At 38.7% G+C, this 20,924-nt stretch overlaps 1 protein-coding gene across 1 annotated transcript in view; it reads left to right on the top strand.

The window, feature by feature from the left end:
* Nucleotides 1-20,924, top strand: part of CNTN1 (contactin 1) — a 217,568-nt gene that overhangs the window by 124,582 nt on the left and 72,062 nt on the right. The window contains exon 3 of the mRNA XM_033057359.2: nt 15,892-16,021. Within this exon, the coding sequence (XP_032913250.1) occupies nt 15,910-16,021 (112 nt within the window). The 5' untranslated portion in view covers nt 15,892-15,909. The remainder of the gene's footprint in view (nt 1-15,891; nt 16,022-20,924) is intronic.

Here is a 20,924-nt window from a genome sequence, read left to right as displayed (position 1 = left end):
TTTTAAGAAAGAAGCAATGAGATCTATCCAAAATATGTGGAGGTCTGTTTCTTTATCTTGCTGCTGATGAAATGATGAGTGTGCTGGTTATAAAGATTTTTTTTCTTGCAGGTAATTTATTTCTATGCAAATAGAACATCTTTCACCATAATTCATAACCCCATAGCATCTCCAGACCTTTTGCAATTGATGTAGCTATTATCAAGAAGTTCTTCTTCTACAATAATTTCTTTCTCTATCTTTGACCTCTTGATCACAACTTTGTTTGCCCCTTCCACAACTGTTTGTAGTATTCAGAAAACAAGTAGATTGAAGTATTTTTAACTGTAGGAAACAATAGAAGTTGCTACTCACTAAAAAATCATCTACTTTGAACCTCACTGGAGCATGTTACTTTATTTTGTGGACTCACAGCATCCTTTGCAGAAAACACTAAAAGGAGGTGTCGTAAAATGGTGTTGGGAACAGGGAAGAAGGTTTGGCAGTCTGAAAGGATCCCACTTTGGGGAAACACCATGACAGAACATCTTCAGTCTGCAGCTCTAGGTCTTGAAAGGCAGAGAGTTCCACGGTAGGTCAGCAAGTTGCAGCCAGCTGCCTCAGTGCTGGTACTTACTGCCTTGCAAGTAAGCGTTTAGTAGTTACTGAAGACCTCAAGAACTGGGAATTCACTGTATGCCTTACTAAAATTTTACCATACATCCCATCTAAATTATTCCAGAATCAAATTCCATGGTTTTGGTCTTTATTTGGTCTTTCTCTAGAAGGTAGCAGTACCCTTTTGTGTCCCATATTTTCAAGCTGTAATTGCATCCTGTAACCAGGATATTCCCCAGTCATCTCCTTGGTATGCCAGACCGGTTGAACAAGCAAAGTTCTTTTCTTGCCATAAGGCATTTTCTCCACTCCTTTTGTATATATGTGTATATTTTACATCTCTCCATGCTCTTTTTTTAAGTCTCTTTAAATAAATGCTTCCCAGCATCACAATTATTGATAGTGTTCAGATATGAGTCATGCTAGTTCCAAGCAAATTTGTTTATTTCTAACAAGCAAATTCACATTATAATTGTGCTTCTTAGTCTTTTAATCCCTAAAGGTCATGGAGTTCTTTTAGCCACAGCATTGTCCTGGAAACCCCAGTAAAATTGCTTGTCCACTGTATCCCTTAGAGGTTTTCCAGAGTTGCTGCTGTCCAGAGAGCATCCATTCCGGTTTATGACCTCCATAATTTATTCCTTTTTGCACTGAATGCCTTGGTTTTCTAAGCATGGAAGAACACTTTGGCTGCTTTGTACTTACTGTTAATTGTGTTTTTTAAAAACAGGCTTTTTTCATTTGCAGTTATACCCGGAGTGAATTTACATTTACTTCCAAATGACAAGTATTACCAAGCTGAACAGGTCAAAAACCTCCTCTGAAATGTAATTTCTTTTTCCATGTCCTTCTTTTCTCACTATTACATGGGAAAGACCCAAGACTTCAGAGCTTTTCTTGTATCTTGCAGTTGTGTGCCTGCCTAGCAGCACAAACATCAATACAGTTCTAAAAGGGAAGACATCAAAAAGGAAGTTTCCTGTGTCAAAGCGACCCTGACACATAGCATCAAAAAGATACACTTTAGAGTCTCTTCTTGAATTTAAGGAAAATTTCACAATGCCTGCTGTAAGAGCTGTTAACAAGGGCTGTCAGACTTCTTCCACCTGAGTGTTATTGTAAGATCTAAACTGTCTATTGGGAAGTAGGAAGAGAAGTGAATTATGAACCACATAGGAAATGAAGAATTAAATGTGTAAAATAAATAACAAAAAATTGGTGATTCGAACACAAACCACAAAACATGTTTAGAACCATTTTCAAGGTGCATATTCAGTTTTGAATATCAGTTGTTCAAAATATCGTCAAAATATATACAGATTTTAGTCAAATTCATTAAATTGTTTCACAACAACAGATGATCACTTTCAGATAGCCCTCCTCAGAATTTATTGTAGTTTATTATTATGTTTTTGCATTTTATTTTAGCTAAATCGTTTCAGTAAAATTTATGAGACACTGGATGGGTCACATTAATTTTATAACGTAATGGAGTCCAAGAGCTCTTGATATTGGCCACCTAGGACCATCATCTGACCATTTCTCTCTGTATTTGATTCAGATGCACTTGCTGTTCATTGTAGGTTCACACTCTTTGCAAGATAAATCCAAATTGCCAACCACAAACATTGTCTACAAAAAATACTAATGATGTGTTAGAAGAAATAATATTTAGATATGCTGTGAAACATAAAAAAATGGAGCACTTATTGAAATAATCTGACACGTGTTATAGACACATCACTATAATATTTTTATGAATAATAAACTTGTCCACTAGTTACTGTTTTCTTCAAACTGTATACTGGAAAACAAACATCAAGACAGGAAGGCTGATGGTAAGCAGAGGAATGAAATTCTCCTTATTTTGTTTTTTCTCCTCAATCAAATTGCTTTTCTTCTCATAAGACATGGACACGAGTATGAAGTCACACAATTTACTGAAGAGTGTAGCAAGATGTCTTAATTAATCTCCTCAACTGCAATCTCAGGTGTCAAATATGAGAGCAGAGATAAAGAGAATTTTTCTTTTTTGTCTATGTCAAAAAAATCTGTTCTTGACCACCTTATGGGGGTCATAGACAAAGGGGAATTTGCCCATGTAAACCAGGAAAAATCTAGCTTTTATTCAATTCTCATGTACAAGAAAGGGCTATATTAATACATATTATTTCTCAGTTCTTTGGTACATGCATCTCGTGCCTCCTGGAGTGAAGTTTGATGCATGTTTTCTGAAGCTCATATTTTCATGATAATCTGATAACACTTTATTCTCATAGAAACTGTACCCTTGGTGCTGGGATCCTAAACCATTGTGTTATTTCCTTTGTTCCACTGTGCTTCTACTTAAGTCCTTCAGTGTCGATATGTCATACTGGCAAAGAACTGTGTGCTCCTGTAGTTGTCATGTTTCTGCTGCAGAGTCCAAAGAATGATCTGCAAAGTTTGGACTTGAGACCATATATTGGATCACAAATACTGAAATTTTAGCTCTTCAAAATTGCCCTTGCATTTCTGTGTTTGCTATAAACAGAAAACCAGATTACAGCATTAAAATAAATTACCAAAGCAAATAGTAATGTAAGATGATAATACTGACTTATTGTCAAATTTCAATGTCTTACAAAAGGATTTTTCTGTTGTACCATCAGCACAGAAGCTATCTGTGCTGTGACCTAGAGCTGCTCTGTAGCTACTCTCTCATAAGAAGAAAAAGGTAATCTATAAAACTGTGATGCAAAACGCCTGGTTAACTTAATTGTGTATATTGAATATTTTGTAGTAATTTTCTCCACTTGAAGACTTTTTTCATATTGTTGGTACTGTAATGGAAATTGTAAATTTTTTTTTTTACCAAAAGAAGGCAAATGCCCCCACAGAATGTTACAGAACTAAATGGTGACTTTTTGTAATATTTTGAGAAATGGAAATACTAAATGACTAGGTTTGTGTTGCTATAATGATTCATTTGACAGATTCATTAGCAGACCACAGAATGTGATGTACAGCAGGTCTTGGTAGCTACAAATAACATCATCCTTCACATAGCCTTTTAAAATATTTGTACACATGCTAAACTATGTTCTCATATCTCCATCAGTATGAAAGCACAGAGATTCCAATGAAGGTAATGATGCTATTTTATTTCTGGTATTGGCTACTGCAAGTAACACTTGGTCTGTTCTCTTGTCATTTCAGCTAAACATCTGGGGGTAAATTGATCAATTTTTTTTTACCAATAAATCGAATGTGAAAAGTACCTTACATGCTTCTCCATTTAAATAAGATCAATTAAGAAAAGTTGACCACTTTGAGGAAAAGGTCAAAGGCAGGCGTGATAGAAAGTATGTGTAAAAGTTAATGGATTCAAACATCCATGAAGTCTTTCACTGAAAGACATTAAGGTGTGGATGTTCCTAATTTGTAGATCCACTAGCATATCACCAGAGATATTAGAATATATGCTGATTGCTTTTCTTTAACTGGGTAGAAGAATGTCTCCAGGTGATTATGCTTTTCTTTTTCTTAGGTAATGGATTTCTTGCCCTTCAATTGTGGTACCAGACAATGAAAAATCAGAACATTAATACTGTGTGAGCACCTAATAGCACAGTTTGAATGACCAACCTTGCTTGTTGAACAGTTTTATTCATAAATAACACCTAAAATAAAGCTAAATATTGGGAAAATTAAATAATAATAATAGTAACAACAACAATAATAATAATAATAATTATATTCTTTTATCCAGAAGTTGTGAATCAAGAATTAGGAAGTATTGCTCTTTGGCCAAAGATGAAAATTTTAGGTCATAATAGGGATAATGAATAAAATTTCTGTGCATGTTCACTGTCTGTCCAAGTTTTACTAAGCAAAGACTATAAACATGGTATGTTTGAACTCTCTTTGGTGCTGAAAAACAGTAGTAAGCACAGAACCCTAACATTACTACATACTTTCTCATGATTTCAAATCAGAGCTACTATTCGAAACAGGGAGGATTCCTATTTTGAAAGGTTGTTTTTTTTTTTTCAGATATAATTTAATTCAGTGTTCATTATACCTGTTTTGTAAGAAGCTCCTAAACAGGGAAAGCCCCTGTGCTGGAAGCCATGCCAGCTCCATGTCAGCAATGCAGTAAATAAAGATTAACTGTGCAGGACCTGCAGGCAGTTGTTTAATGAAGTCTGTGGGGATTCTGTTGTGTTGCATGGAAAAACATGGAGTTGCTGCAAGGTGTGACAGTATGACTTTGCAATTTTTTGCACTTTGGGGTTATTTTGATGTCTTGGCTTATTGCCATAGTGAAATAGCATCTCTGAGACAATACATTAATATGTTCAATAAACATTTTTAATGTTTGAAATCAGTTAAGTGAAGTGGACTTCCTAATGCAAATTTGATAATTAAAGAGAAATGTCTTTTTTTTGTGGCTGACATGCATAATCTGTATTTATTTACATACTAAAATATATCTTTGACACCAAAATATGAAACTTGGAACAAGATCCCTAACAAGAAGTTTCCTAGGCTTCATTCCTACAAATTGGTGACTGCCTCTTATGATTTTTCTGTACGTTTTCATTCTATATTTAAATATTTGCAGATATGTCAGTAGATCAGGTTTTTGGCTTTCAGAAAACTGTTTTGGTTTTGGGTTTTTGTGTTGTTTTTTTTTTTTTAATTTTTTTCTTCTTGATATTCAAGTATAAAAAGCAGAACAGAATGTTTTGCATGTTTAAAATAAAACTATTCTCTTTCGGTTTTATTTATAGACATGTTATTGCTTAGAAGTGATCTTAAAGAGTTCTCTGCATTCAGTCATTGAACTTAGTCACAGTTTTTATAATATAATTTTCACGATTTATATGCAGACATTATTGTATTTCAGAGGTAAAATACTGGCATTTTCACAAATGCATTGCATTACAAAGATAAAACCCACTCTCATGGAGCTTATCTTTCACATCATTGTAGAAATTCAGCATCAGATGCATTTCAGTGAGCTTTTCAGTTGTTTTTGAGGGGATTGCCTGATCTGGTTGCCTGGACAAGGTGATCCTGCGGCAGCTCCCTGTGCCTGTGAGAGCCTCCAGTGGTGCTCAGCAGCTCCCAGTGCACGCACAGCTCTGGTGTGGCTGGCCACCTACAGCAGCAGAGTCACCAACAGTAGCAGCCCCAAGAGCCTCGGGCTGGCTGGCTGATCAGGAAGGATCCCTTAGTGGAGAGCCCGTGTGCATTCCCAGCTCGACCCCTCCCTGCCATAGCTGCCCTTAGGCACCACCCTGCCCAGGACCTGGCCCAGATGCCCAGCTGTCCCCAGCTGCTGGCAGCAGCAGCAACTGCACCACAAGTACCTGCTCCCAAGCCTCTTGCTGTATTTGCTGGCTATTTTGTGCCTGCTGGCAATCCCACACTGGCATTCACATCCACACCAACGTAGGTAATCAGCATCCATAGCTGCTGGCAGCTTGGATACATGGATCTCTGCAGCCAACTGCCATCACTCAGACCTCTGACACGTTCTGTTGTCTCCTGCTGCTGCCATCACAGGGGCCTGGGTTCGTGGTCCCATCCCAGTGGTGGGCACCTGAATAGGGACCCGTCACCCAGAAGAGTCACAACCAGACCCTTTTGTCCCACTGCCTGCCTATTTTCCTGTCCATCTGCTTCCTTCATCCACGTTGTGGATCTAGTGCAATCTTGAGATCAAGCATGCAATCTAAGTGCAATCATGAGATCAAGATTCTGAGTAGCTTTGATTTCTTATGTCAGGCGTAGTTGTTTTGGCACAGAGATTTCCAAAGACTGTTCTCATGGTATATGCCCTTGTGTCCCTCCTTGCTAAGTGTTAAGAGAGATTTCTGTAAATGCTGTGTGCCTCTGAGGCTCTACTAACATTGATACATAGCTCATGTGTGAAAAGTATTGACTGACAACTAGGTGGCAAGAAACTAAGCTTTCAAAAACATTAGTTGTTTTTTTTTTCTCCCCAAAAATCAGAAGACAACAGAAAAAATGCTTTAGTTGTAGATTATGAAACCATTACTCATCTGCTAAAATCTTCAGAGGACACCTAAGCCTACCTCATGAGTATGTATCCTTGAAAAGTAGTTTTAGAGGATCTTTGAAATGGTGATATAAGCTCAAACCTATAAAAAACACCAATGGATCTCACCAACATCTGCTCTGAAATGTGTAAGCTTAAAACCAAAAGGCACAAATAATGTATTGTTCCAAAATCCATCAGCAAGTCCTAGTAAACATTGAATTGGTTTTCCTTCTTTCTCCTTTTTGCAGCTGCTAGTCTGATTCTAACTGTTTATTCATAGGATGAAAGAGATGTTTTTAAGTATTCTCAACAGTTCCAAGTGATTGATGTAAATTTTAAAAATGCTACTCTGATTTCAAGAGAGTTGCTAGGAAACATGCATTTGGAAGGTGAAATCTCCCACAGAGCTTGTCTTTGGCTGTAGAATAAGAAGTATGTTATAGAGTATCCTGAGTTACAGATTATATGGATAAACTGTTAAATTTTTATATATATAAATACATCTGCTGTGAACATCTTGAATATACATGATTCATTCCAGTATATGCATTTACTGATGAATAACAAGGTATTACTAAGTTCAAGAAAATGTGAAAAACAAATGAAAATGCCAAGAGCATGATAAAGATTTTATAGTCTTCATTTCATTTTTATAAAACATAAAATGATTGCTTTTTCTTAGAAATTGATCTCTTTAAGATTTAATTTCAATATGATGTTCTGATTAGTATGTTTTTCTATTATAAACTTTAACAAAATTTAAAATTAAAAAAAAACCCCAGCAATTGCACATTTAATTTTTCTGAAATTAATGTGTTTTGTCCCTTAAAAATTATTGACCAAAGTAACCTAAAAATTTGTGTTATAATGAAGGAATATCCAGTTTCAGTCATGGATATTTATTTGTATTAATAGCTGATATTTTTTCATGCTGATTTTAGAAACTTGGGTATGTTTGGTTACCTTGGAGTCAAATTTAAACTACAGTAGTTTCACGAATACAAGCCGCACGGATTATAAGCCGCACCCCCGGTGCCTCGACAATGTTGCTGTCTTTGTCAATAGATAAGCCGCACCCCGAATATTAGCCGCACTTTCGTTCGTCGCGAGAATCCGTGCGCAGCTTTCACAAATTGGCCAATTAGTAACAGGATCGCGGCATAGCGGGCTTTACTGGCTCGGGGCGGGGCCGGGCCAGGCAGGCTCGGCCCGCTCATGGTTGCTGACGGGGCCGGGTGGCCCAGCTCAGCGCCACGGCTCGGCGGGGCTGGCCGGGTGGTGCTGCCGCCGCCGCCGGGCTCACTGGCCCCCCTCTCCCATCAGCACCGCTCCGCCGCTGCGTTAACGTAGTCGCCCTGCCGGCGGGCCAGCCGCTGCCGCCGCTGGCAGGCATGCCGGCCGCGTCGCCGCTGCGTTAACGTAGTCGCCCTGCCGGCGGGCCAGGCACTGCCGCCGCTGGCAGGCATGCCGGCCGCGTCGCCGCTGCGTTAACGTAGTCGCCCTGCTGGCGGGCCAGGCACTGCCGCCGCCGCCAGGCTCGCCGGCCGCCCCCTCCCGTCTGCACCGCCGCCGCGTTTCCTCGCCCTGGCCGGCACTGCAGGCCCCCGCACCGCCGGGCTCCCCCACGCTGCTGGCCCCGATTCTGCTGGGCTTCCCCCGCTGCCAGGCAGCCCCACCCGCCAGCCTTCCTGCTTCTGCCATGCTCCCCTGCACTGCTAGCCCCAGTTCTCCCAGGCTCCCCCGCCCTACTGACCCGGCTCTGCCGCCCCCCTGCCCCGCCCTGCTGGCTCAGGCTCTGCCGCCCTCCCTGCCCCGCCCTGCTGGCTCAGGCTCTGCCGCCCGCCCCCCACACTGCTGGCTCCGCCTCTGCCAGGCTTTCCCACCTCAGCCGGGTCCGGCCGGGCTCCAGCTTGGCTTGGGGCTGCCGCGGGCTCTCACTTCCGTGTTGGCAGCTTTTAGAATTTTGTTAATGTATTAGCCGCCCCGGAATATTGGCCGCACTTCCGGGTTTCCACCAAAATTTTGGTCAAATTGGTGCGGCTTGTATTCGTGAAATTACTGTACTTAGTCTTTAAGACATAAGTGGAAGCTACTTGTACATATAGAAACAGAGTAGTACACTGTTCTGTGGGAGGCTCAGGACTTGGAAAGAGATTTGTTGATTTTTGTTGCTGAAATATTTTACCAGGTAGTCTTTAAGCAGAAAAGCCCTTATAGCAAGCTTTCAGAAGTGAGTAATGCCTGTGAGTTATGACAGTAGTAAGTGATCTTTTTCTTCTTTATTACCTTAGAAGAAAGAGCAACCAGTTGCTGGTAGAGCAAATAGTGTGGATAGGGACTGTCTGACCCTTGGTTGCTGATGTGGTAATTAAAGACAGTGTGCAAGTACCACAAAGCAACACTTCATGACCTGAAAGTATTTCAAAACTATGTTTTTGCAGCTGACTTAAGAAAAGTAAATAAACTGTATTAATGATGAATATTAAAGATGAATTATTGAGCTTACCACAAATTAGAAGATGCCTAATGTTCCTGAAAATATGTTTGTAATAGTATTACCAGATGAGCCTTCATTGCAGAGGTGTTGGTTAACTGCAGGCTGAGACAGATGTGTGACTGCTCTAAGGCCCTTGTAGGGAAAAAAAATAAAAAAATTAATGTGGATTCATAATGAATGCAAATAAGGAAAATAAGACATATTAGTTGTGTGAACTATGAAGACAAAATAACAAAAAGACAAAACAGAGAGAAATAATGAAAATAGGAAGGATGATACAACCTGAATTGGTGCATTCTTCCTCAAGTGCAGGAATCTGCATTTGCTGTCATTGAATTTCAGACAATTCTTCCCTGTCCCTCTCTCCAACCTGCTGAGGCCCTTCTGAATGGCTCACAGCACTCTGGGGTATCAGCCCTCCTGTCAGCTTTGTGTTGTCACTCAAACCTGTGAACTTACTGAGGATTCATCTTCATCCAAGTCATTGATGAATACTTTAAACCCTACTGGGCCCAGTACTGAACCTTGAGAGACGCTAGAGACAGAACTCAAACTAAACCTTGTGCCACTCATTATGGCACCATGGGATCTGCTGTTCAGCCAGTTCTCACTGTCCACTGATCCAACCTGCACTTCCAGAGTTTTATTATGAGGATGTGTGTTGAAAACATTGCTGAAGTTGATCTAGAAGTTACCCACTGCTCTCCCCTCATTCATCCAGGTAGTCGTTTCATTGTAGAAGGCAATGAGGTTGGTCAAGCATGATTCTCCTTTAAGGAATCTTCATTACATACTCCTGATTGCCTTTTTGTCATCTTTGTGGATAGGGATGGCCTCCAGAATGAGGCACTACATCAGCTTCCTGAGGATTGAGGTGAGGCTGACTTTTTTGAAGACCAGGGTGGTCTTTGCCTTCTTCTAGTCCTCAGGGACCTTTTTTCAACACCACAGCCTTTCAAAGATAATTCCAAGCAGCCTTGTTAGGGTGTCCATCAGCTCCCACTCCATTTAGCTATGGAGTCACATTTTCCTTTTGTTATTGGTGCAGTTGAAGAACCCTTTCTTGTCTTCCTTGTTTTCTTTGTCCAGATTTAATTCCAGGTGTTATTAAGTTCCAGATCACTTCCAAGATAATGGTTCTTTGTAGTTCCAAGTCAATGTTTATTAAGCAAAATCACAGAGCTGCTTGAGTTAACCAGTAGTGATAGAATCACTTGCTAACTTAGCCTGTTAAAATATTTTGATAAACTGATTCTGTGTTTGTTTATTTTTAAATTATTGGATATTTAGCACCTGTAAGCAGTTTAAAACATTGCATTATTGGAGGGGAAGAATGAAACTTCACTTTGCTCCAACTTTGTGCTTTTTTTTTATGCCATTGCATATTGTCCTTGAAATTGTAAATTCTGTTCAAGAAGAGTATCTTACTCATGGGCTATCAAATTGATATGCTTTTAGCTGGATTTCATTCATGTGAAAGGGAGACTGTAGCTGTATTCTTTATATAGGATGAAGTGGAAAATATTAGAAGCATGACTGTCGGTAATGGACTGTTTGGGCCAGTGGGCAGTGTTGTGAGGGGTGGATTTGAGATTCCATTTCCACTTCAACAAATCTGTCAAAACCAAAGATTATAATTATAGAAATCATAAGGAAATGAAGTATTTCTACAAGCCTTTATGAAGGAAACTAAAGTCACTTTTGGACTCCTAGGTGACAGCCAGCTAACACCTAAAATCTTCTGCAGGGCTGGCTTGGAACTTTGCTCACAGCAATCCCAGACCACTGGAATGAGACAAATCTGTCCAGTGGCAAGGAACTTGACTGTCATCACTTTTCCAGTAATAGAGAAAGTTGTAAATGCTAGTGGCTAAAATATTGGCTTCAGAGGTAAATTAGATTGTGTGTGAGTGATGGTTGGGAAACCAGACTTATGAACAAGATTCACCGCCCTTTTTAATGGCATGTTTTTACCAAAATTGTCAGAACTTGTTCATTGATCACAGAATCGATTTGCAAATGCCAAAATAGCAGAAAAGGACAACAAATGATACAATAAATAATATGCAATATAAATAATTGGGTTTTTTTAAATCAAAATGTTGTGTAGTATTTCTACATACTGAGCAACTAATGAGATTTGTGAGGAGTTACTTATCATAGAAGAAAATGCCAACTCTGTTAAGAAAATAAAGACGAGGAGCAATTACATGCTTACAAAAATCACTGAAAGAGTCTGAAGTAAAAACAAATACAAAACACTGATTAGGCTGAAGTATTGTGTGACTCCTAAAAGACTTTGATTATAACTTGCCACTGTGTTAATTTGCAAGTGGAATTATTGCAATTATATGTATTCATTTTTCCAGAAAGGGTAGAGAACTACATATTTCTTCTAGATTGTTGTATCTATTTATAGTCTAATCTGGATGGAATCTCTACAAATCTAAAACTTGAATATCTATAATTATCATAATATACCAAGACATGAGGATCATAATAAGCATCTTCATTTACCTCTTCTAGCTAAGTGTACCATGCCAGAGCTCCTAAACACTTTCTTCTGCCCCTTTCTTCCCCTTCAGCACTTGGGGTTCCTGACTGGAGTCTGGAGTGGATGTCAGGGGCTGATGCAGTAATCACGCTGCTCCCACACTGAAAAACCTTGACAAGCAAGGTTCAGGAAAGCTCTTCCATGGCAAATGTTGAGATTTACTGACAGAGGTGACTGGTAATTCTCATACACCTTTTTCTGCCTATATCTTCCTCTCTTTCCCTCCCTGCCTTCTTTTCTGTCAGCCCTTTTGGGTTGGTTTATTGTTTCCACCTTCCCACACATCACTTATATGTCCCACATGGCATCCCTTCCCTATGTAATGTTGAGATCTTTTCTTTGTCTCCTCTTCACCCCTTCAACATCCCCTACTGTTGCTCTGCAGTCCCTTATTTATCCCTATCCCTTCTGGATTTCAAATCCAGTAGATTACGTACCTTATTTGTACTGCTTTTGATCTTGAAAATCTTTATTCAACTGACTTCAATTACCTGCTGTTTGCAATTTCTTTTTGTGTCTATGTGAAAAATACTTTATGTCCTTGTAAAATGATGATGTCATCTGCATGTTTGGGTTTAGCAGGGAAGTGATGGAAAACAGTGTCTGCTTCCGTAGCTGTAAAATAGGTTTCTCTTTTCCTTTACTAAATGCCAAAGTGCACTGAAGATCTGAAGAAAGGCACACAGGATATGGCAGAAAATGCAGACATTTTCCTAAAGAGCATTTTGAGCTATTAAAGAATCGTTACAATTGGATACTATAGAGAAAAAGGGTTATCCTCGTGTCCTGGGAACACCTCTCATCCTAATGAAGCATCACGAGACCCTGCAAGCCTCCAGAAGCACTCTGGCAGGTCCCTGTGTTCAAAATTGAACATGCTTCCCATTCATAACCAATGCCCCAGTTTTTTCCAACTCCTTTGGGAGGATTACATTCCAGACAGCTCACCAGAACTTGTCTTTCATTGAGTCTAGCAAAGGCTCTGTAGTGATGACTGGCTCTTTTGGGAAACTGAACTGTCAAAAGGGACCTAAGTGTGTTAATGAGCATTTGTAATTAAACATGGCATGGTTGCAGTTAAATGCCTGCTCATTTTATTACATATTTTTAAAATGTCTTACTTTTTTGTTAAAATTGTGATGCTTTTTTGGAAGAAGGAAAACCGTGCACTGTGCAGACTGAAGGAAGTTTGTCTAGGTATGTAGTCACTCTGCTTTTTCAGAGGAGAAAAGCCACTTGGTTGCTCATTTGTTCAGGAATGATTTTTGATTATGCAGCAATATCCTTTTAACTCTGCAAAGAAAAAAGGTTGAGAGCTGTAAAGCAAAAGTAGAAGGTGCTGCCTGAGCACTGCTGCCCACGGTGCTGCCTCTGGCACCAGTGCTGCTGCCTCAGATCTGCCGGGACGACTCCTGGGGCGGCAGGGTGGTAGCACTGTGCACAGCTCCACCACCTCACACACACAGCAATAACCTGCGTGCTGTCTCATCTCATAGCAGCCAGCCCTGCCAAAACTCAGCAGAGCGATGGGAAACAACTTCTCACCCACAAGCTGAGATGAATCAGGGGGGATGGCTGTGCTATATATACAGAACCCACTCAGCCGAAACAAGTGAGAGTAGGGAAAGGATTTAAATCCTGGCAGGGTGGATATTTTTGTCTCTGAATTAAATAGAGTATTTATAGCATTTACTGACACAATTTTTGTTTACTGCAATTGGAACCATTGTTCAAACCAATTTTTTCTGAGCCAGTAAAAAGGGATTTTTGGAGAACTAGAGGACACAGTATATTTCCGAAATCAAAGCTAAATTCTACTGAAGAGAGGGAGGAGGGATCTTCCATCTATGACCATAATGAAAGAGAACAGAGTGCTCTTAACAGTCTCCTCTATCAATACACTTGAACACAGTTATTATCACCATGAGCTGCTGTGTAATTACCGTTGTTCCCTAAAGAGTTCCTGTTTCTTTGCTGTTTAATTATCTGCATTATTTCAGCATAACTATGCAATTTACTCATGTCATTTGGAAAGAAATGTTTCGTGCAAGGCAGTGTCATATCACAAAAATGTCATAGCCAGCACATGGCTCCTGGAAAAGTGTACAAAGTCATTTCTTGATCTGACTTACTGCTGTCTTCTGGATGAATCATACAGACACAGTAGTTCATATGTTGGTCAAGGTAGATGCCTGAAATAGTTGTGGATACTTGGTGGCATAATCTGAAGAAACTTTAGTGCCAACAGAAATGGGAAAGTAAAGATGTTTAGTAAATTTTTCTCCTTGGATACAGCTACAATAAGCATGTTTGTTTGTTGCCAATGTAAGAGCCTTTTTCTAGGGAATATTTCTAAATAAATCTTGGTTCTGGGGAACTACTGCTTAACTCTTGTCTTTGTTTTGCTGAGCACAGTTTTCATGTAACAGCCATAATTGTAGGGTCATACAGTGTTTCACTTTTTATTAAGGATTTATTCTGCTTAAAAAAGGAAAAAACATGTGACATGCAACAGCTTCTATAATTGCTGAGCCAGAAGATTTTCTTGTGATATTTCTTGTCATTTTCCTGCATTATGAGTTCAAGACACTCCAAAAACTCTATTCTAAGGGAAATTCACTATTTGAGGCATGTTCTAATTAACATCTTAGCATTATTTTAAGAAAGAAGGGACAAGTAAAAGGCCCCAATGGCCAAGACACATTCCTAGCCATGTGAGACACATGCACTGCAGCAGGCATGTCCAGCAACCACTCAGAGAGTCTCTCTCTAATAGGGGCAGGATTACCATACATAGGGAGTCAAGTGTATTTGTACTTGTGCTTTGTAATTTAAAATTTCTCCTTTCTTCATGTTGGAAGTGGGAAAAAGGGCAGTTTCAAAACAAGATCTGAAGTACCTGGATTTTTGAAATGAACAATTTAGTAAAAATTTTGATTTGGAAAGGGCAAGAGTCATGGCAAAAGGTGAACATCACTGTCAAAGTCATCAATTCCTGGGATAAGAGACTGGAAGAAGGAGCATTGAGATTACACCTTGAAAAGAGTGACAATGCATTATTAGAATCATAGAATCATTTAGGTTGGAAAAGACATCTTGAGATCATTGAGTCCAGCTGCTAACCCAGAACTGCCCACGTCTACCACTAAACTATCTCCCTAATCTACAAGTCTTCCTTTTTGGCATGCACCATGTTTTGGGATGCATATTACTGAAGAGTGTTTAAGTATGTATAAGTATATTTTATAATGAAATAGTAACAAAATTAATATACTGAGTGGACTGGATGGTATCAGCATGTGCCTGAGATACAGCATTCTGTCAGTGATAAGCTGGAAGCCTTGCTTAAAGTTCTTAACGAGTGCTAGAGTGGAACTGATCACGGAGCAAGAGCAAGGTGGGATGGATGTAAACTATGTATTTATATATTCATGACAAGAAATCCATCACAAAAACCTAGACAATTGCACATTGTGAACATGATTACACGTTTCCCTCAAGAAATAGATAACAGTCCCCAGCAAGAAACAGAACACTAGTGATATATTCTGATTGAAAGTAGTAACAAATCTTACAGAAGTATCTGAAAAATCTTAGAATATTCAAAAGAAGCTGCATGCTTTTTAGCTTGGTTTATTATATATAGAGGTGGAGTTTCTCCCGTATGGAAAAGAGACACCTTTGAAAACAACATTACAATAATGATTATATTCAGTATTTAAAAGGAAAACTCATGAAAATAAAACTACCTTTGTCAGGGACCATCAATTGTATATTGAAAGTTTAAAATAGTGATATACCAGACAAAATGAATCTGAAAGAGATGCATGTACTTCAGTTTCACTGTAGTCTTCTTTTTACAGACTTTCAAGTCATGAATGGAAATGTAGTATTTACTGAGATGAAGGATAGAATGCAGAAGAGAAGAGCAAAAAAGAATGTTCAGTTCTAACATTTACCATGTTATACTATCACCAGAAAATCTCAGTATTCTGAAATAGAGTGCTCTCTGAATAATAGAGATAATTAATTTGATCCAGAAATTCTGATGATGCATTTATTATTCAAAAGATTCTCTCCTATATTAACTCTTAAGTATTCAGTTTAGTCACATAATCTACCAGGCAAAATATGATATGAGATAAAGCCTTGTGTCAGAATTATTCACTCTCTCGTCTTTCTCTGTAACAGGCATTTTTAGTTCTCTGAATGATGGCGTTGCAGTACACAATTCCTTTTGAGATAATGGCAGAACAGAAGATAACCATTTGGTTTTTCATCTATCATCTTATTACACCCTGTTTTGTCTACTCGCTGACAGGTAAGATGATCTTCTGTGTTAATTCATTAAAGTAACTGTTGTAAGTTTAATATGTTTCAAGGACAAGTAGAATGTTTGTAGGGCTTTAATTTATTTGTGCAGATACAACAAATTACTAAATGTGAATAATGAAACTGGTAGGAAGCATATTTATTAGAATGGCTGCCGTAATAGAAATTGTGAAAAAAAGGCAGATCTGGTCTTTAAATTTGGCGTCGTCTAATTTGATACATAGAATGAAATCTTTCTGTAGCTAATAGAAAGTATATAAATTGTCTATTGTGCACAGATGATCAACATTATTTAGAATAATGAAAAAGAAAATTCTGTATTATTGGCACCATCTTGAATTCATAATTTTCGAGTAGCCCAGTGTAATGGTAATTTTCATAATACAGTGGGATAGTTCTGCATGTTCTGACTTAATTTTTGTATTAAAAATTATACCATTTTTCATAAATAGAGGTGGGACCATAAATAATAAAATATTCTGGAGTCATATTTCTACCATCTACATTTAGGGAAATGTTTGCAATTGGAATTTTAGCTCCATTTTAAGATATAGAGGGAGGTCTGTGAAAAGGCCAAATTCCAACTGTTCCAAACAGCTTTGAGATTTGTAAAGCTTGTTTCAGATTTCTGTGCCAATGTAAATGAATGCTGTGTTTTAGTTGCTGAGATGAATTTTACTGTTAGCGTAAACAGAGCATGCACAAAATAACCAATGTTTGAAAAGTGCAAAGATTGTATACTAATGTTTTGGTTAATTTCAAGGTAGGCTTTAGAGCCTTCCCTACTTTCAGGGCCACAGACTTGCTTGATCTGTGATATCATTTCAGGCATTGCTTCAATTTCACTACCATGAGACCCTATTCCTTATTATTGAGTCAAAATATCTGATTTATGCTGTGATTTAAGCTCATAGCCTTTAAGAAATTAGTCCAGCGCTCACAGGAATGATTTCTGGTGTAGCAGGAACATTATTTTATTCTATGGTTTTGAATGCTGTTCTTTACTCCATGTCTGAGTTCGATGGAGGATTTACTGATGCCTAACAAAAATCAATACCTTCAAAATATATTTGCCATGTGTTTCAAGAGCTTTTTTTCTTTGTTAAAATATGAGGCTTGCTGATAGCACCAAAATTAAAACTTTCAACTCATCACTTTCATTCAATACTGGGTTTTTCCTAAGAGAATAAAAATAATAATAAAAAAAAGACTGTGAAGTGTTATCAGTAATGTTACACATGTAATTTTGCTCTGACTTGTTGGCATCAAACAAAAAAATCAGTACAGTAACCAAACAAGTGCTGGACACTGGTTGGTAAAAGGGGTGAGTCAATCAAGGAGAACAAATGTTCAGGTAATTTCTTGACAGGCAAGATTGAATTATTAATGCTATTGTGTATTCTGCACATCACTGTTGTGCCCATTAGCTAAAAAAACCTTGGCACCAGAAGGTAGCTGCTGGCAAGTGCCTGGGAAAGTCATTGGAAGGTTGTGTGCTGTGAGGGCCACAACTAAGTGACATAGGAAGAGCAAATTAGGCTATCATGCCACTGTGTGCAGTGTGAGTACACATTGATACTGTCATAGCAAGGTTCGTTTGATCCCTCACTGGATTGTACTTGGCAGTCTTAGATTCCCACAACAAGATAGGAGCCATTGGTGTGGAGGATTGTGAATCCAAGGCAGGTTCTAATAGTGCTGCTATTGTTCAAAGAAATTTCCTAACTTATCTTCTGGTATGGAATAAATACATGCTTGCACTTTTCGTCAAAAGCCAAAGTTAAGACCTGTGGCCATCTCTAAAGGCATGACACCACCTTCCAATGTGGAAGATTCCAAGTTTTATATAATCAAAGGATGTTTGTTACTGCCAGTGTGTTACTGCAAAGCTTGAGTAGTGCATGCGCTCTCTGCTCCTGGATCTGCTCTACTTCACATAAATCATTAAATAACCTTTTGAGTGGAGAGAAAATGTGCTTCTGTCTTCTAGGGTTTATGGTGCCCATCTAGGTTATGTAAATCTGCTGTTGCAGTCTTTACTCAGTCCCAGCATTTGGATCTTGCTGGAGGATTTCTGATTTCAAATGGATGTGAGAGCTGCTGGCAGTTAGTCTTAGCAAATTTTCCTTTTTAATATATTTCTTGGCAATGAAAATGCCATTGTATCCAGAAAATATGTATCTACCATAACCAAGATGAAATATAACAGGTTGCTTGGAAGTATACTCAGCGTGGTTAAAAAATGGAAGATAGTAAAGGCAAAGAAGGAACACAAGTAGTGTTATTAAGTGAAGTTCTAGGAGATGTTCTTCCACACGTGATGTTACCAAGGGGAATGCTGGCAGTGTCAACAGCAATGGAGGATGTCTAAACTGGGGATGGTTTTTGAGTACAGATCATGAGCTCTTATTTAAATCGCAAGACAGACCAAGTTCCAGGGTGGAGAACCAAGTTAACTGGAAGCAGATATTGAAAGCAGGGTATTTAAGAAGTTGTTTTAGCACCTTTTAGCAAAACACACTTTGTCTGAAAGTATGTTTGTCTCCTCTTGCCTTCTGTTGTGCTGGATCCACAGTTCTAGGTGACTCTACTCTGTAAATTGCCTTTGGCAAACTTGTCTGTGACTCTGTAGTCTAGGCTTTTGTAAACATGTTTCCTAAACAGACCACTAATGTATTAACTGCTCTGGACGCAGGAAGCTGATAGCTTGCAGATACATTGTGGTTTGAGATGTCTCACCCTATGGGTGTCCCCAGGTTCAAAGATAGCAGCCAAGAAACCTCAAAGTATTCAGAATTCATGTATTTGACCGAGCATTGAGAACTTTCAGATTTTAACAGCTAAGAAGTATTTGGGGAACAGAAGGAGCAACCTGAAGTTGCACTGACTTGAGATGTTCAGAATTGGGCCTGAAGTGATGGCAGTTATTCTGAGACTCTAAAAGCTGAGGGGTTTTATTCGTTTTCAAATTATTTTTTTTTCTCACTGCAGGGAATTCTAAAATTATTTCCAATGTGAAATATGTATGTTTTTAGAAATTTAGAGTTTTCTTCGGAGCAAACACCTTGATTTTTTAGCAAGTTCTATTTTGTGTTAATCAAAGGCACAAATATAGATATGTTGCATTGACTGGCCATTTTTCATCACTGATGAATGTGTACTTACTTAACTGAAGGGAAGCAAAGATTTTATGAAACAGTGCATTAGAGTTATAGGCAGAGATCATCTTCTGCAATGAGACAGGAGCAGTATTTATTTTCCAGGTAAATTAGTGCTTGAAATGTAGTCTTGCAGATATAAACTGGTGAAAAAGGCATAAATAATTTGGTCTTCAACTTACTGATAGAACAGACAGTTGTTACAAGGGTTGCTTTTCAATGTGCGCTTTGAGTAGTGCAAAGCAAATGAGAACAGCAAATCACTCCTCAGGGAACATGTCAGTGATTGTCAGTCCACTGCCAAAAAAAATATTTCATGCCTATTTCTGATAATATTTGACTCTTCTCCACTTCCCCCTGACATTTCTCCAATGCACTTCCAAGTTGCCTTTGACTCCCCATTAGATTCATGTCCTGTTGCTAAGTCTGAATTTCAAATTTTTCTGTCAGCTGTAACTTCCCATATAAATCAGTGAACTAAAATGTATCATCACTAATACTAATCTATCACCAAAAGAATTAAGACTGTTTTTCAGCTACAGCTTGTTTTGTTCTTCTAAAAGACTAATCAAAACTGCAAAGTCCCTGGATTTTATTGTGCTTAATGAAGAGTAGATTACATTTGGGTTTGAAAGGGATCAATAGTGGAAAATGTCCCTCTGTTAATTTCTTTCTCATAAAACTGTTCTGCTTTTTACTTTGGGATTTGGTAGCGCAAAGCCAGACAGCATCTGAGTCAGATCATGCCTTAGGAGGCAGCTTGTCACTCTAGTAAACTATTCTGAATTGTGCAAAATGAAATAATGGTCCAGGGTTAAAAATGTCAAAAGCCCTTCTTCTTATTCGGCAACCAAATTTTCAAAAAAATCACTAGAAACTTCAGAGAAGGCTGGTAAAGCAAGAAAGCCCAGTAAGAAGCAGACCCTCTCAATGCAAGGCAGTTGTTTTGATGAGTACCTGGGGATGCTGTTAGGCAGCATGCTGAATTTCTGAGTGTGTTGCTGGTATTTCATCTGCATCAGGAAGGCTTGTGTGGGGAGATTGTGCAGAATAAATACTGCACTTTGGCTTCATCCTTAATTTGCCCATCACTGGATTTCCTTGGGATCAACATGTTAGATTCTTCAGTCACTTTTGAAGTAGCACTTAGACTTTTAAAGAAGAACCACCTAAAAATTTAAATATTGAATAGACAAATGGGAATATGTTTAAAATAAAATAATTGGTATTGGCTGAAGTTCCTCTTGGCAGTATGAGAAGACAAGAAAACTGTACCCTGTTAGACACTAGTGGAGAAACTGTGCTCTGCCAGGGGCTAGAGCTTTTCATACTTGAAATTTGTTTGAAGCAGAAAATACATCCTTAACTATGCAGCTCTTCAATGTCCTCACTGGCACATAGGAAACAGATTTTCTTGCTCCCTTGGGTCCAGAAAAACAGAGGCAGCCTTCCCAAAGACAATCTTAGTTTTTCATATAATATGAAGTGGGAGTGCTGGAGTGGTTTCATTTTCTGTTTGAGTGTTGACTGGCTCTCAGAAAATTATTTCCCTTTAGCATGTAGATGACTAACACTTATGATGTACCCCTCTCTTCTCCATCACGGTGATGCTACATTATGAATTTTTTCAACATGAACACATTACTGCTTCAGCACATAAGCTTCCTATGAATGCCAAGTACAACTTTTCCCACATGACTTAGAGAAGTAAAGAAAACAATCTAGCCCACAAAC

The sequence above is a fragment of the Catharus ustulatus genome, chromosome 4, assembly GCF_009819885.2.
Source record: "Catharus ustulatus isolate bCatUst1 chromosome 4, bCatUst1.pri.v2, whole genome shotgun sequence".
NCBI lineage: Eukaryota > Metazoa > Chordata > Aves > Passeriformes > Turdidae > Catharus > Catharus ustulatus.
The sequence above is the reverse complement of the archived record's forward strand: the minus strand, read 5'-3'. Positions and strand labels throughout refer to the sequence as shown.